Raw genomic sequence first — 15,227 nt, 5'->3', positions numbered from 1 at the left:
GAAATAAGTATAGATGTACACATACACACATTTCCTAGCTCTGTACCCTGAGAAGACCTGGGATCAGCCATATCCCAGTAGCATTTAGTACACCTAATGCACAGATTTTGGCTCCTAAATACCATTCTCCACCAAAAGGAATCAGGATTTTGGAGAAATTATCTCAGACCATCTCTGGAGAAATGGTCTCAAGTCTAGGGCAAGGAAACTACAAATGAGCCCTGAAGTAGCTTATGCTAGAAAATAAGAAATTGTCCCAACACAAACACTGAAATACAATCCAGTTTATTTTTTTTATTTTTATTTTTGTGGGTTTTTTAAATCTTTTTATTTATTTATTTATTTTTTTTTTTATTTTATGAATTTTTATTTATTTTTTTGTTACAGATATTTTACCTTTTTACCCCATTGGCACCCCCCACCCCACCCCCCCTCCACCCTGTCCCCGGCTTAGTTGTCCATGTCCATTGGTCATGCATATATGCATATAAGTTCTGTGGTTTATCTCTTCCCACCCCCCCACCCCCCATCCCCTCTTCTGAGGGATGTCAGTCTGTGCCCTACTTCCATGTGTCTGGGTCTCCTGTATTCCTCAGACTGTTATGTTCATTATATTTCATATATAAGTGAGATCATGTGGTATTTGTCTTTTTCTGCTTGGCTTCTTTTACTTAGGATAATACTTTCCAGGTCCCTTCATGTCGTCTCAAAGGATAAGAGATCTTTCTTTCTTACCGCTGCATAGTACTCCATCGAGTATATGTACCACCACTTTTTTATCCATTCGTCTACTGGTGGACACTTGGGCTGTTTCCAGATCTTAGCTATTGTAAATAGTGCTGCTATGAACATGGGGGTACATATATTCTTCCCGATTGGTGTTTCAGGCTTCTTAGGGTATATTCCCAGCAGTGGGATCACTGGGTCAAATGGAAGTTCAATTTTTAATTTTTTGAGGTAGCACCATATTGTTTTCCATAGCGGCTGCACCAGTCTACATTCCCACCAACAGTGTATTAGAGTCCCCTTTTCTCCACACCCTCGCCAACACTTGTTGTTTGATGATTTGTTGATGGCAGCCATTCTGACAGGTGTGAGGTGATACCTCATTGTTGTTTTAATTTGCATCTCTCTGATGATTAGTGATGTTGAGCATTTCTTCATATGTCTCTTGGCCATTGGCACGTCCTGTTTGGAGAGGTGTCTATTCAGCTCCTCTGCCCATTTTTTAATTGGGTTCTTTGTCTTCCTTTTGTGGAGTTGTATGAGCACTCTATATATATTGGAAATTAACCCCTTATCTGATACATCATTGGCAATGATGTTCTCCCATACAGTGGGTTGCCTTTCCATTTTGATGATTGTTTCTTTTGCTGTGCAGAAGCTTTTGAGTTTGATGTAGTCCCATGTGTTCATTTTCTCCTTTATTTCTGTTGTCTTAGGTGATGTATCAGTGAAAATTCTGCTCCGTATGATGTTCGAAATTTTGTTGCCTACATTTTCTTCTAGAATTTTTATGGATTCACGGGTCACATTTAAGTCTTTTATCCATTTTGAGTTCATTTTTGTGTATGGTGTAAGTTGATGGTCTAGTTTCGTTTTTTTTGCATGTAGCTGTCCAATTTTCCCAACACCATTTATTAAAGAGGCTGTCTTTACTCCACTGTATGCTCTTGCCACCTTTGTCAAATATTAATTGAGCGTATTGCCTTGGGTCCATTTCTGGGTTTTCAGTTCTGTTCCACTGGTCTATAAGCCTGTTCTTGTGCCAGTACCAGGCTGTTTTGGTTACAGTCGCTTTGTAGTATAACCTGATATCTGGTATTGTGATCCCACCTACTTTGTTCTTCTTTTTCAAGATTGCTGTGGCTATTCGGGGTCTTTTTTGGTTCCATATGAACTTTTGAAGTATTTGTTCTAGTTCTATGAAATATGCCGTTGGTATTTTGATGGGGATTGCATTGAAGCAAGGCTGGTACAATATTCGCAAATCAATAAACGTGATACACCACATAAACAAAATGAAGAATAAAAACCACATGATCATATCAATAGATGCTGAAAAAGCATTCGACAAAATCCAGCATCCATTTCTGATAAAAACGCTCAGCAATGTAGGAATAGAGGGATCATATCTCGACATAATAAAGGCCATATATGAAAGACCTACAGCCAACATCATACTCAATGGACAGAAACTAAAAACATTTCCATTAAGAACAGAAACAAGACAGGATGTCCACTTTCGCCACTCTTATTTAAAATTGTACTGGAAGTCTTAGCCACAGCAATCAGACATGAAGAAAAAATAAAAGGGATCCAAATTGGAAAGGAGGAAGTGAAACTGTCATTATTTGCAGATGACATGATATTGTACATAGAAAATCCTAAAGACTCCATCAAAAATCTATTACACTTAATAAATGAATTTGGCAAAGTAGCAGGATACAAAATTAATGTCAAGAAATCGACGGCATTCTTGTACATCAATGATGAACTCACAGAAAGAGAAACTGAAAAAACAATCCCATTTACCATCGCTCCAAAAAAATTACGATACCTAGGAATAAACTTAACCAAAGAAGTAAAGGACCTATTTGCAAAAACTACAGGTCATTGAAAAAAGAAATAGAGGAAGATATAAAAAAGTGGAAGCACATACCCTGTTCATGGATTGGAAGAATTAACATCATTAAAATGTCCATACTACCCAAAGCAATCTATAGATTCAATACAATCCAGTTTAAAGTGGCTACATCTGGGATGATTGGAACATCAAAAGTTAGTAACAGATTATAACCCATTGAATAAAATAGGAACCTATGAATCTACACAGATATCCATTAAGAGTCTGATAAGAAACAGGATTTTAGCCCTAGATGGTGTGTCTAAGTGGTTAGAGCGTTGGCCCTTGCCATCTGGGTTGCAGGTTTGATCCTGCACCCTGGTTAGGCGCATGCAGGAGGCAACCAATTGATGTGTCTCTCTCACATCTATGTTTTCTTTCTCTCTCTCCACCACCCTCCCTCCATTCCCCTCTCTGTAAAAATCAGTGGGGGAAAAAATATCCTCTGGTGAGGATTAACAAAAGAAAAAAGAAATAAGATTTTGCATAGTTTTAAATTACTTCCAAACAAAATACATGTTAATTATTAAAAAAGGAAAGAATAACTTTATAGTGGAACAGAAAGCCTGGCAGACACCACTCTAATGCCGTGATCAAAGTGAACATTATCAATAATGGAACAAATCAACATCATATGCCTCTGACAGGCTATAGTGAGGATGCAGCAGCATCAATTCTGTGATATTCCTGCCAAAGATGCATAAACTGTATAATCCCAAGAAAACATAAGACAAACTCAAATTAAGGGACATTATACAAAATAGTTCTGTAATTCACAAAGAGTCAGAGTTAGAAAAAAAGGGAAAATTGAGAAACTGTTCAAAAGTGAAGGAAACTAGAGAGACTTGAAAACCAAATACAGTGCGTAGTTCAGAACTGGATACTTTTGATATAACATTGTTAAGATAATCAACAAAACTAATGTAGTTTGAGGATTAGACAGTAGTAGTAGTATAATGTTAATTTCCAGATTCATGTATTAGTTATATAGGAGAATGTCCTTGTTTTTAGGAAGTACACACTGAAGTATTCAGAGGTGATGGGTCATTAGGCCAGCAACTTACTCTCAAAATATTGAGGAAAAAAGTTATTTGTACTTGAAAAGTTAGTGTACTTGAAACTTTTCTATAAATTTGTGAATATATATAGTGTTCATAGTTTTATGCCCATGATAGTAGAAAAAAGGAAAAGAGCAAAGTTTTGCCATATATTTTCTCAACAATTTATACTGATAAGGTTATTTTAAAAGGTCCACCACTTTCAAATGTATGTGACTGTGAAAGAAAATCAGTGATTTTGAGTGGGCACAACAGCCAAATACAATTCACCCTTCAATATTCAGAAATTGGCTCAGTTTTGAGTTTGACATGAAAATGTCATTTACTAATTAAGTACCAAATGTATCTTATAAAAATGGAAACTTATTCTCACTGTGAAGGGTGTAGTGGGAAAAACACTGAATCAGAACTTTCACCCTAGCCCATATACTTGTACTTTAGTCAAGTCCTTTAGTTTTTGTGTGTGGTTTTCTTACCTGAATTTTTCTAAATATGGTGAGGAGAAATTATAACTGTGTGTCTCACAGTGTTCTGAGTAGTATTGTATGAACTGAAAAGTAAAAAACATTATGACTGTTTTTTATTGAATTTATTGTGGTGACATGGGTTAATCAAACCATACAGGTTTCAAGTGTACAGTTCTATAATACATCATCTGCAATACTGCATTGTATGCTCACCACCCAAAGTCAAGTCTCTTTCTACCACTATTTATCCCCTCATGTCCTTTTCCTTCTCCCCCCACCCTCCTTTCTCTTTGGCAATCACCATACTGTGGTCTGTTTTGGGGTTTTGTGGGTATTTTAGCTCAATTCCTTCACCTTTTTCATCCAGCCTCCCAGTGGCCTCCCCACTGACAGCTTCCAGTCTGTTTTCTGTATCTATGAATCTGTTTCTATTGTTTGTTTATTTTGTTCATTAGATTCCACTAATCTTGGTGAGTTTTATTTGAATTTATTGGATTAGTGGTTCATCTGGTTGTATCATCTCATGACAATGTTCAACTTTTGTATAACATACATATGGAGAGCACGAAAAAGTTCAGAGCCTTTTGTAGGCATATATATACTCTTTTCTTCAATTTAGAAAATTTAAGGGATGATTGATATAGAGAAATACTTCCTGGTATTGATAGAGAATTAACAAGACTAAGGTACTTAAAGTCCTTTAAATGCTTTGGAATAGGAAAAGATGAATATATGCCATTATCTTCTTAGAATTCAAAATTCATTTTACCATAGAAACACTTATTAAGTGTGATTGGCTATAGTTCAAATTGTGCAGGGCTACAGTGTTGTGCTAGAGATGTATATTAAATTTTTTTTGGTGGGATGGTACTCCAACCGCCTTTTAGGACAGTTTTTTATTTTATTTTATTTTTCCTTATTGATTTTAGGGAGAGAGGAAGGGAGAAGGGGAGAGAGATAGAAACATCAATGAGAGAAAACATTGATTGGCCACCTCCTGCATGCCCCCCACTGGGGATCAGGCCCATAACCTGGGCCTGTGTCCTGACCAGAAATCAAACCAGCGACCTCTTGGCGCATGGGTCAACACTCAACCACTGAACCACACTGGTCAGGCTAGGACAGTTTTTTAAAAATCAAAATTCAGAGATATAATGTATCAATAATATATGCACCTTTGAAATGTATAGTTTGATAAGTTTTGGCAAATGTAAATTTCCTTGCAACCATGACTCTAAGATGTAGAACATTTTTACCATCTCAGAAAGGATGGGTTGGGGGGGGGGTCGTTATTTTCTATATTTTGAATAACCTATTTACAAATGGACTTTTAGAATGATGCCTTTTTGTAAGTTGACCTCTGCCTGTATAGAGCTTTGAAACTATGTGTATTTTGAGAAGTAATGTCATAACTCCTTGACAAGTTTGTCTTCATTGCAGCATTATACCAAGAATTTGTTTTTCAAAAATTTTATCAAATTTTTGTTTGCCTTATTTGGTGCCTATAAAGTTAAATATTAATAGAAAGAATAAATAAATAGAAACGTGTGCTTTAAATAGAAAAGAGTTCTCTAAACACTTTTTTACAGGGTTTTACATATCAAAACAGTATTTTTGACTAGCATTTTGTACTTTATATGTTTTTCCTATATGGTGCTGGGCTTCCATTGATCATCCATATATACTTACTGAGCTTCCCTTGTGAACAGCAGCATACATTTGTGTAACAATTGTTTCTTGTGCCAAGCTAACTGAATCATAATGGACCAAAATAGTGAATAGGGTTTCGCTAATAGCTTTTACCAATAAATTTATTAATTCACATAGGAACACTGAATTAATTGTAGGAATTCAGTTAATAGTGCAGAAGAAAGAAATCTTGCATTGTTTTCTTTTATATATCACTCATCGTATGTATTTGGTTCACAATTTAGTGTTTCAGCTAAAAAATCATATTGTATTACGTTGTTTAAAAAATACTCATTAATATTGTAAGACATATATGACCTGTAATTTTGCCAAATACCTAGGACATCATGTTCTCAGGATTTTTTTTTTTTTTTTATCATCCTCACCCGAGGACATTTTTCCATTCTTTGTTCAGGTAGAGTGGGAGTAAGAGAGAGAAACATCGACGTGAAAGGGACACATCGAGTGGTTGCCACCCACACAACCCAACCAGGGTCGGGGACAAACTGCAACCGAGGTATGTGCCCTTAGCGGGAACCGAACCCAGGTCTCTCCGGACCGCAGGCCGATGCTCTAACCGCTGAGCCAAACTGGCCAGGGCTGTTCTCAGGATATTTTATTAGTAATAATTACTACATTATTTTGTCTAGGATTTTCTAAGAGTAGATCACCTACTTTCTCTTTCCTTGATAAGAGTTAGTGCAGGACATGACTGGAATAATTGCTTAAAGAATAAAAATTTTGAGAAGTCTCAAAAAAAGGAAGAATTCCATTAAATGTATAAGCATTGTTTCTAGGAAGATTATTTTCCTAAAATGCTATTTATCTATTTAAAATCTATATCCAACATAAGATCATATATATAATGGATTAATGTTATAAAGATTTTAATGACTACGTAGTCAAAACCAAAGATTCATTCATTAAAGCCTGTTTACTTGGCCCTGGTCAGTTTGGCTTAGCGGTTAGAGCATCGGCCTGCAGACCAGAGTCCCGGGTTCAGTTCCCACTAAGGGCACATACCTCAGTTGCAGTTTGTCCCCGGCCCTGGTTGGGGTCATATGGGTGGCAGCCAGTCTATGTGTCTCTCTCACATCGATGTTTCTCTCCCCCAGCCCCTCCTGCTCTATCTGAAGGTAAATGCAAGAATGTCCTCTGGTGAGGATGAAAAACAAACAAAACAAACATAGTTACTTGTATTTGCTTTATTATAATTCAAGGAACTGTTTTATTAGAGAAAATAAAATGTCACAAGACCCACTGGGAATTAGGCCCACAACCTGGGCATGTGCCCTGACCAGGAATCCAACTGGTGACCTCTTGGTGTATGGGTCGATGCTCAACTGCCGGGCCCCACAATGTATCTTAATAACCTTCATATATAGTTAGAGTAAAGCTCATTTGTATTTCTGGTATTATTAAGCAGAACTCTCTGAAATAGTAAATATTATGCAGTACTGTTACTACCTTTTACATTTTAATACCACAATTTAAGTACACCCAGCACAGCAAGTCAGCAAGCTTGCTTTTTATCTGTGAATCATTCATGTGGGGTTATTCCTTAGATGAGTGATTGTGAGCTTAAGGTTTTTTTAGCTTAATTTTTTTAATATAGTTTTTTAAAAAATTGTTTAGAGAGGAAGGGAGAGAGAGAAAGAAACATTGATCAGTTGCCTCCTACATGCACCCTACTGGAGATTAAGCCTGAAACCCTGGCATGTGCCCTGACTGGGAGTCAAAGCAGGACACTCGGTCAATCCGGTGAACCACACTAGCTGGGTTTAGCTTGTTTTTTTTTATTTTCTTCTCATTTCTTTTTTCTCCTCTCCCCTCTCCTCCCTTCCCCTCCCCTCCCCTCTTTACCCGAGGACATTTTTCTGTTTATCTAGAGAGAGAGAGAGAGAGAGAGAGAGAGAAACATCGAAGTGAGAGAAACACATTGACTAGTTGCCTCCCTCACTACCCTGACCAGGACCAGGAACGAACCGCAACCAAGGTTCATTTCCTTGACCAGAATCGAACCCTCAACTCATTAGTCTATGGGCCAACACTCAAACCGCTGAGCCAAATCAGCCAGGGCTAGCTTAATTTTTTTAAGTGAACAGATTCTCTCACCTTGGCAGTTTAACTATAGAAAATAAATAATATTAGATAAGCATTAACTGCCAATCCATGACTAAGAGTGAACAGAAATTATACATATTTCTCTTTTGATCTTAGCATATCCAAACAAAACATTTGACTGACTTTTAAAAGTTGGAGTGGTTAATGCTGAATAGGAATAAGAAAAACAATGTTTGAGATTCGTTTATGACTAATGTAACCATGTGTTCTTGTTCTTCATATGCTTTATATTTAAGTCCTCACAATCTGTTCCTATAGGATGGAGCTTCACTAAGGGCAGTTTTGTTTAACAAATAGTCTGGTAAGATTTTTCTTGGTCTCCCAAGCATCCCTCTGTGTTTTCTGAGGATATTAAAAATGAAGTGAAAAAATATGAAGAGGCTATGAAAATTATTTTAATTTTTTCCTGCTGTGGGTGTTGGATTGTTTTCCCCCAATAAAGACAAGTGTCGCTGTGCTTTTTGCAAGACAGAAATGTTCCACTGATAAATGTAGGAATTATTGCATTGCTGTTTTTATAGTGTTGAAATGAGATTTTATTGGTATAGACATTAAGGGAAATACCTTTTACCAAGGTATTGAATCTATAATGCAAAATTTTAATAGTTTTTACAATACTGAGAATTAGAGCAGTTGGCCTTGTCCACAGGTGTTTTCTGTGCAAAGTGACTGGAGAGTAGGAAGGTAGGAACAGGTCTAGAGAGAGAGAAGCTATTAAAAAAGAGGGAGCACCCTGGCCAGTTGGTTCAGCGGTTAGAGTGTTGGCCTGCAGTCCAGAGAGACCCAGGACTGGTTCCCGCTAAGGGCACGTACCTTGGCTGCAGTTTGTCCCGGCCCTGGTTGGGTCGTGCGGGTGGCAACCACTCGATGTGTCCCTTTCACGTCGATGTTTCTCTCTCTCTCTCTCTCTCTCTCTTCCTCCCACTCTATGTGAAAAAAAAAAAAAGAGAGAGAGAGAGAGAGAGAGAGAGAAGCTGTTAAATAAATAAATAAAAAATTTAAAACACCTGGTATCATTGACAAGCAGTTCTCTTATAATGTTCCATCATGGATACAGGAATAGTTTTCAGCTTCCTTTCCAATGACATTGGGTATTTGTTTAAACCTTTTTATTCTCATCCATCTCTTCTATTTCATTATCATTGCTGCCCTTATAATTACATTAAACCCTCTTCCTCTGCATAAAAATGTTTGCATATAGAGCTTTTCATTTGTTTTTGGGTTGCCTATGGATACCAAATTCTAGGGATGCATATGATTTATCACTGACGTGTTATCACTATGAGTTATCACTGATATGTGCCTAATGTTGTTTTTTTAAAAATACTTTTAGGTTTGCTAATAATGGCTTAGATGTTTTCTGGTTTTATTGAAAACTTAATTTTTTAAAACTTTTGTTAGATGTTGTGGAAAATAAAAGGGAGAACAAACCTTGTAAGCCCAGTGCCCTAACTAATATCCATTTTACATTTACTTTTAGTGTTTTTTACATAATTATAACATAGTTTTCTAATTTTTTATATAACCAGATCTTATAAACATTTGAAAAATATTTTTATTGATATTTTAGAGAGGAAGGGAGAGGGAGAGAAAGAGAAACATTGATGTGAGAGTGAAACATCGATCAGCCGCCTCCTACACACTCCCTACAGGGGTTGGAACCTGCAACCTTAGCATGTGTCCTGACTGGCAACCTTTCTGTGTGTAGAACTGTGCCTAACTGACTGAGCGACACTGGCCAGGGCTAAGCATTTTTTTTTTTTTAATCCTCATCCAAGGATATTTTTCTATTTATCTCAGAGTGGGAGGGAGGGAGAGAGAGAGAGAGAGAGAGAGAGAGAGAGAAACATCGATGTGAGAGCAACACATCAACTGGTTGCCTCTTGCATGACCCCGACCCTGGCCGGGGATGAACTGCAACTGAGGTACGTGCCCCTGAGCAGAATCGAACTCACAACTCTTTGGTCTGTAGGCCGACGCTCTAATCGCTGAGCCAAACTGGCCAGGGCAAGGGCTAAGCATTCTTAATACTGCTATGAAATCTCTTTAAAGTAAAACTTCATTTTTACCACAATAAAACATAACATAGTTCAGAAAGTAAAATAACTTTATAAGGCTAGGTCCCATTCCTTTCCACCCCTAGTTTCTACTCTCTAGAGGCCACCACTTTCTCTTTCAGGTATTCAATCATTTACCTTAACATTTCCAAATAAGGTGTTTTTATTGCTGATTTTTTTTTATTAATATTAGAGAGAGAGAGGAAGGGATAGGGAGAGAAAGATAGAAACATCGATGAGAAAGAACATTAATTGGCCACCTCCTGTACGCCCCCCACTGGGGATCAGGCCAACAATCTGGGCATGTGCCCTGACCGGGAATCGAACCAGTGACCTCTTGGTGCATAGGTCGATGCTTAACCACTAAACCACACTGGCTGGGCTTACTGCTGATTATTAATGTTTGTCTACCACCACCACCACAATTCCCCCAGTGTAGTCATAACATGACTTTTGATCATTTCATATAGAATCACAGCTAGGCCATATATACATTGTAATTAAATTGTCTTTCATGTATGGATTTTGTTTTCCCTGAAGTTAATAACTACTGTGTTCCTTGCTTTGTGTCTACTTTTAACTCATCTCCAAAGTCTTCTACAAAGTGAAAAATATTAAATCTGTCATATCAGGTGATCTATCCATTTGATTTTTTAAAAAATTATTGCTGGGGTGTCCTGGCCAATTTTGCTCAGCCAATTAGAACATCAGCTGGTAGGCCAAAGAGTATGGGTTCAGTTCTGCTCAAGGGCACATACCTCAGTTGTGGTTTGGTCTCTGGCCCTGGTGGGGGTTGTGTGGTAGACAACCAGTCAGTGTATTTCTCTTACATCATTGTGTGTGTGTCTCTCTCTCCCTCACACTCTATCTGAAGATAAATGGAAAAATGTCCTTGAGTGAGAATTTCAAAAAATATATTATTACTGGAGCATTCCATTTTTTTTGTTCCAATCGGAACTGATTGCTTTCTCCTCTGTCATCCTGGATTTTCCTTCACCATCATCTTGGGAATTGACCTCTCTCTAGAGTTGGATCCTCTGCTGTCTGGCTTCAGTGGCTTATTTCTTGGTTTACTTCTTTATTATGGTGGAGCAAACCTTCTTATAGCTTAGTGAGAAAGAGTACATGAGATACATATTATTTGATGCCCTGCCTGCTTGCATTTTTTTTTTTTTTTTTAATCTTCAGCCAATTTTAGAGAGAGGAAGGGAGGGAGAGGGAAAAACATCGATGTGAGAAATCAGTCAGTTGCCTCACATATTCGCCCGACCACAAGCCTGCAACCTAGGTATGTGCCTTGACCAGAGAATTGAATCCACAACCTTTTGGTGTATGGGAAAATGCTCCAACCAACTGAGCCATCCAGCCAGGGCTATGTGTGCATTTTAAAATAGATATTTTTATTGATTTTTTTTTTTAGAGAGAGAAAAAAACAACAACATCCATGCGAGAGCAAAACATCAGTGTGAGAGCGAAATACCAATCAGCTGCTTCCTGCATGCCCCCTACTGGGGATCCAGCCTATAACCCCGGCACGTGCCCTAACTGGGAATCAAATCAGCAACCTTTTGTTGCTTGGGACAACACCCAACCAACTGAGCCACACTGGCCAGGGTTATGTTTGCTTTTTTTTTAAAAAAAATATTATTTCTTGAATACATGCTTATTATTCAAATGCAAGATAATATAAATACATATACATTGGGAAATCTGGGTCCTGTCCCATCCTTGTTCACTCCATTCATCTCCCCTTCCCCATATAGGTGGCTACTTTTCTTAGTATTCTTCAGTGTTTTTGTGTGTGAATACAAGCAAAAAAAAAACATTCTTATTTTTCCCTCTTTCTTACTCAAAAATTAGTTCACTATATACAACGCTATATACTTTGTTACTTTCACTTATTATCTTGGAGATCTTTCTATAGTGATACATAGTGGACTTGCTTGTTTTTTTTAGCTTTTTATTATCTAGTTGTGTACATGGCTTATTTAACCATTCCCCTATAGACAAACACTTTACTAACCAATGTATTTTTTTTTTAACTCCTTCAGGTGGATATGGACAAAAGTGGTGAAATGCGGCTTATAGAACTGGATGAATCTTTCAAAAGTGAACATACTGTTTTTGTAACACCACCTGAGATCCCCCATCTACCCAATGGTGAAGAACCCCCTTTACAGTACAGGTATTCAAGAGACGAATGTTTGAGATTGAAAGAGAGAAGCAATCCATCATCTGTGACGTAGCTTTCTAAGGACTGTGGTATTTTCAAAAATCCAAACTTTACAGATCCCTAATTTTTAGGTGGTAAGCAAGCTTATCCCACATCCATTGTTAAGTTTTGAGGTATAAAAAGAAAAAATTATAATTTTGTATAGTATAGACTTGGGAACGGGAAGCTCTCTATATCTGCATAAATATCTTTTGATTAAAGTTAGTTAGCTCTCTATCCCACCCAAATGCAGCACTTTTATTATAAAATTTTTAGTTTTGTTTCTCACTAAAGCTGCTTTCCTCACCTTCATCCACTCCCCCCCACACACACACACACATTGGTTAATATATAACCTTGGTTTACAAGGGATTAAATCTAATTTAGAGTCAACATTTGCCTTGATTTGGATGATACAATTATTTTAGGTTATCAGTTTTTCTGTGAGTTTTTATTTTAAGTCAAGGAAATTCAGAACTATTGGAATTGATGATTATTAATTTAGGAAATTTGGTCACACACTGTTCCAAGTGTTTGGTATTTAGACTTGAATGATACATTGGTCCTGCCTTCAAGTCTAGTGGAAAAGAGAGAAAAGTTCTGAGCACAGTGAAATAAAGGTTATGATAGAGATAGACTTATTATACATCTATCTAGGTATATATTATACATATTTATTTGTTATATACTATAGGTAGTTTCCAGTATACATTCATTTTTACTTAAAGTGGTATTTCCTTTTAGATTTTAAGTTATTTTTTTATTCTCCAATAATACTTACTTTATTTAAAGATTCTAAAACCATTTCTCACCTATCATTCATTCATTAAGTCACCATTTGTCATTTACATTTTAAAAGGATTTTTCAAGACATCCTCATTTATAAACCAGATTATTAAATTTGCAAAAGTGGTGTAACAGATGTTTAAAAATATTGGTTAATTCATAGGCTACTTGATTCCTGCCCTTTTCATTTATTGATGATGTTATTCATACCACTTTTGTTTAATCTTCACCCGAGGATATGTTTTATTGATTTTTAGAGAGAGAGAAAGGGAGAGAGAAACATCTATGTAAACGAGAAACATCAGTTAGTTGCCTCCCTCAACCTAGATATGTGTCCTGACTGGGAATCTGACCCAGATTTTGGTATATGGGAAGGTGCTCCAACTGTGCCACTGGCCAGGGCTCATTTCACTTTTTAAAAGTCTGTCTTATGTCAATGTCATTCAAAATATTTCTCCTAATTTCTCTCTTTTTCTTTCTAAATAACATCTCATTTATTTTTTTTTCTTTTGTACATTATACTTCTAAGACTTCTTTTGGTATGTTTACTAATATACTTTTGGGTTTTATTGTGGTTTGGCTTTAACTTTTTAGTTTCAGTCCTTTATTAAGAAAATTACTTAGCTTTAAAAATCCCCATTTTTTAAATAATCATTTTTTCCCTTTATACTACCCAGTATAATTTTGGTGTAATCATGCCCATCATTCAAAAACAACTTAAATGTCTTCAATGAGCAGAACGGGTCCTCTTAATAAGAGATGATTCACATACTTACATTTTCTATATAAAATGATAAGGCAGAATGTTTTCCACCAGCTACACAAAATGGTCTTATTATCACACTATGTATATACAATGCATTTTTTTAAGGGTCATGATTTTCTTTGCTGTTTTATTCCTGAATTTCTTTGATATTTTATTCCTACTTAACATTTTTTTTTTTTTTTTATCCTCACCTGAGGACATTTTCTATTTTTTGTTCAGGTAGAGTGGGAGGGGGAGAGAGGAAGAGAGAGAGAAACATCGATGTGAAAGGGACACATCGAGTGGCTGCCACCCACACGACCAACCAGGGCCGGGGACAAACTGCAACCGAGATACATGCCCTTAGCGGGAACCGAACCCGGGTCTCTCGGGACCGCAGGCCGACGCTCTAACCGCTGAGCCAAACCAGCCAGGGCCCTACTTAACATTTAATCATTACCAATCTTTTATTATTCAGCTGAATTTGCCTATATATAATAGCTATAGCTTACCATCTTTTATTTTCGTTTTCTTTTTAGTTCATTAAAACTATATGTCTTTAAGAATATTATAAAGTAGGTTAAGTATGCTGTTCAGGGGCGTCTTCTGTTCTTTTCAGCATGTCTTTTTCTTAGCTGCTGCTACCTTTTTAAAAAAAATATGTTTTTATTGATTTTTTTAGGGAGAGAGAGAGAGAAATATCGATGTGAGAGAGAAATATTGATTGGCTGCCTCCTGCACGCCCCCTACTGGGGATCAAGCCTGCAACCCAGCCATGTGCCCTGACCGGCAGTCAAACCAGGACCTCTCAGTCTATGGGACATTGCTCAATCCACTGAACTACACCGGCCTGACTGCTGCTACTTTTTAAATGCCCAAACACCTTCTTCTACCACCCAAATTAACAAATTAAACCCACCTCCTCATAGAGCTACCTATTCTAATCTTTTCTTCCTCTTCTCCAACCTCTTCAACTTTCTTTCTCATAAATGAGGCCCTGAACCTGCTAGCTAACCTGATAAACCAATCCATGATAATGTGAGAGCTTGTCCTGGTGTGCTAATATGTTATTTGCATCTTTTAAGAGGAATGTTCTACAGTAATAAGTTAATCCAAAGCAATAATATTAATCACTGTCCTATTTGAAAGAGTATTGATTTGCTGAGCCCTTTACCAACTGTCATATTTTTTGATAAGTTTGCTATATATTTATACAAATACTAACAAAGTGCTTGAATTACTTTGTAATTTAAAGTCAATTCAGCAAAATTTTTTCCTACAAAATATGTATTTGAGTTTATGTTTGGCTGTTACATTTCTAAATATTATAGTGAGAAAAGCAACATTAGCATGAATATTTGTTGAGTATATATCAGATACTCTGATGGAGAAACAGAATAAATTGTAAGTTGAGAAGTTATTGGTCATACATTGTTTAGCTTGTAATAAGTATGATGTGATAA

The 15,227-nt window shown here is 36.8% G+C and overlaps 1 protein-coding gene across 16 annotated transcripts in view; it reads left to right on the top strand.

Moving 5' to 3' along the window:
* The window catches only part of DENND4A (DENN domain containing 4A), a 136,998-nt gene that overhangs the window by 92,604 nt on the left and 29,167 nt on the right, over positions 1 to 15,227 (top strand). For all 16 annotated transcript variants that reach the window (XM_036258656.1, XM_036258632.1, XM_036258587.1 and 13 more), the window contains one exon: positions 12,073 to 12,206. In XM_036258656.1, coding sequence (XP_036114549.1) covers positions 12,073 to 12,206 — 134 coding nt within the window. The remainder of the gene's footprint in view (positions 1 to 12,072; positions 12,207 to 15,227) is intronic.

The sequence above is a fragment of the Molossus molossus genome, unplaced genomic scaffold (genome assembly GCF_014108415.1).
Source record: "Molossus molossus isolate mMolMol1 unplaced genomic scaffold, mMolMol1.p scaffold_m16_p_1, whole genome shotgun sequence".
NCBI lineage: Eukaryota > Metazoa > Chordata > Mammalia > Chiroptera > Molossidae > Molossus > Molossus molossus.
The sequence above is the reverse complement of the archived record's forward strand: the minus strand, read 5'-3'. Positions and strand labels throughout refer to the sequence as shown.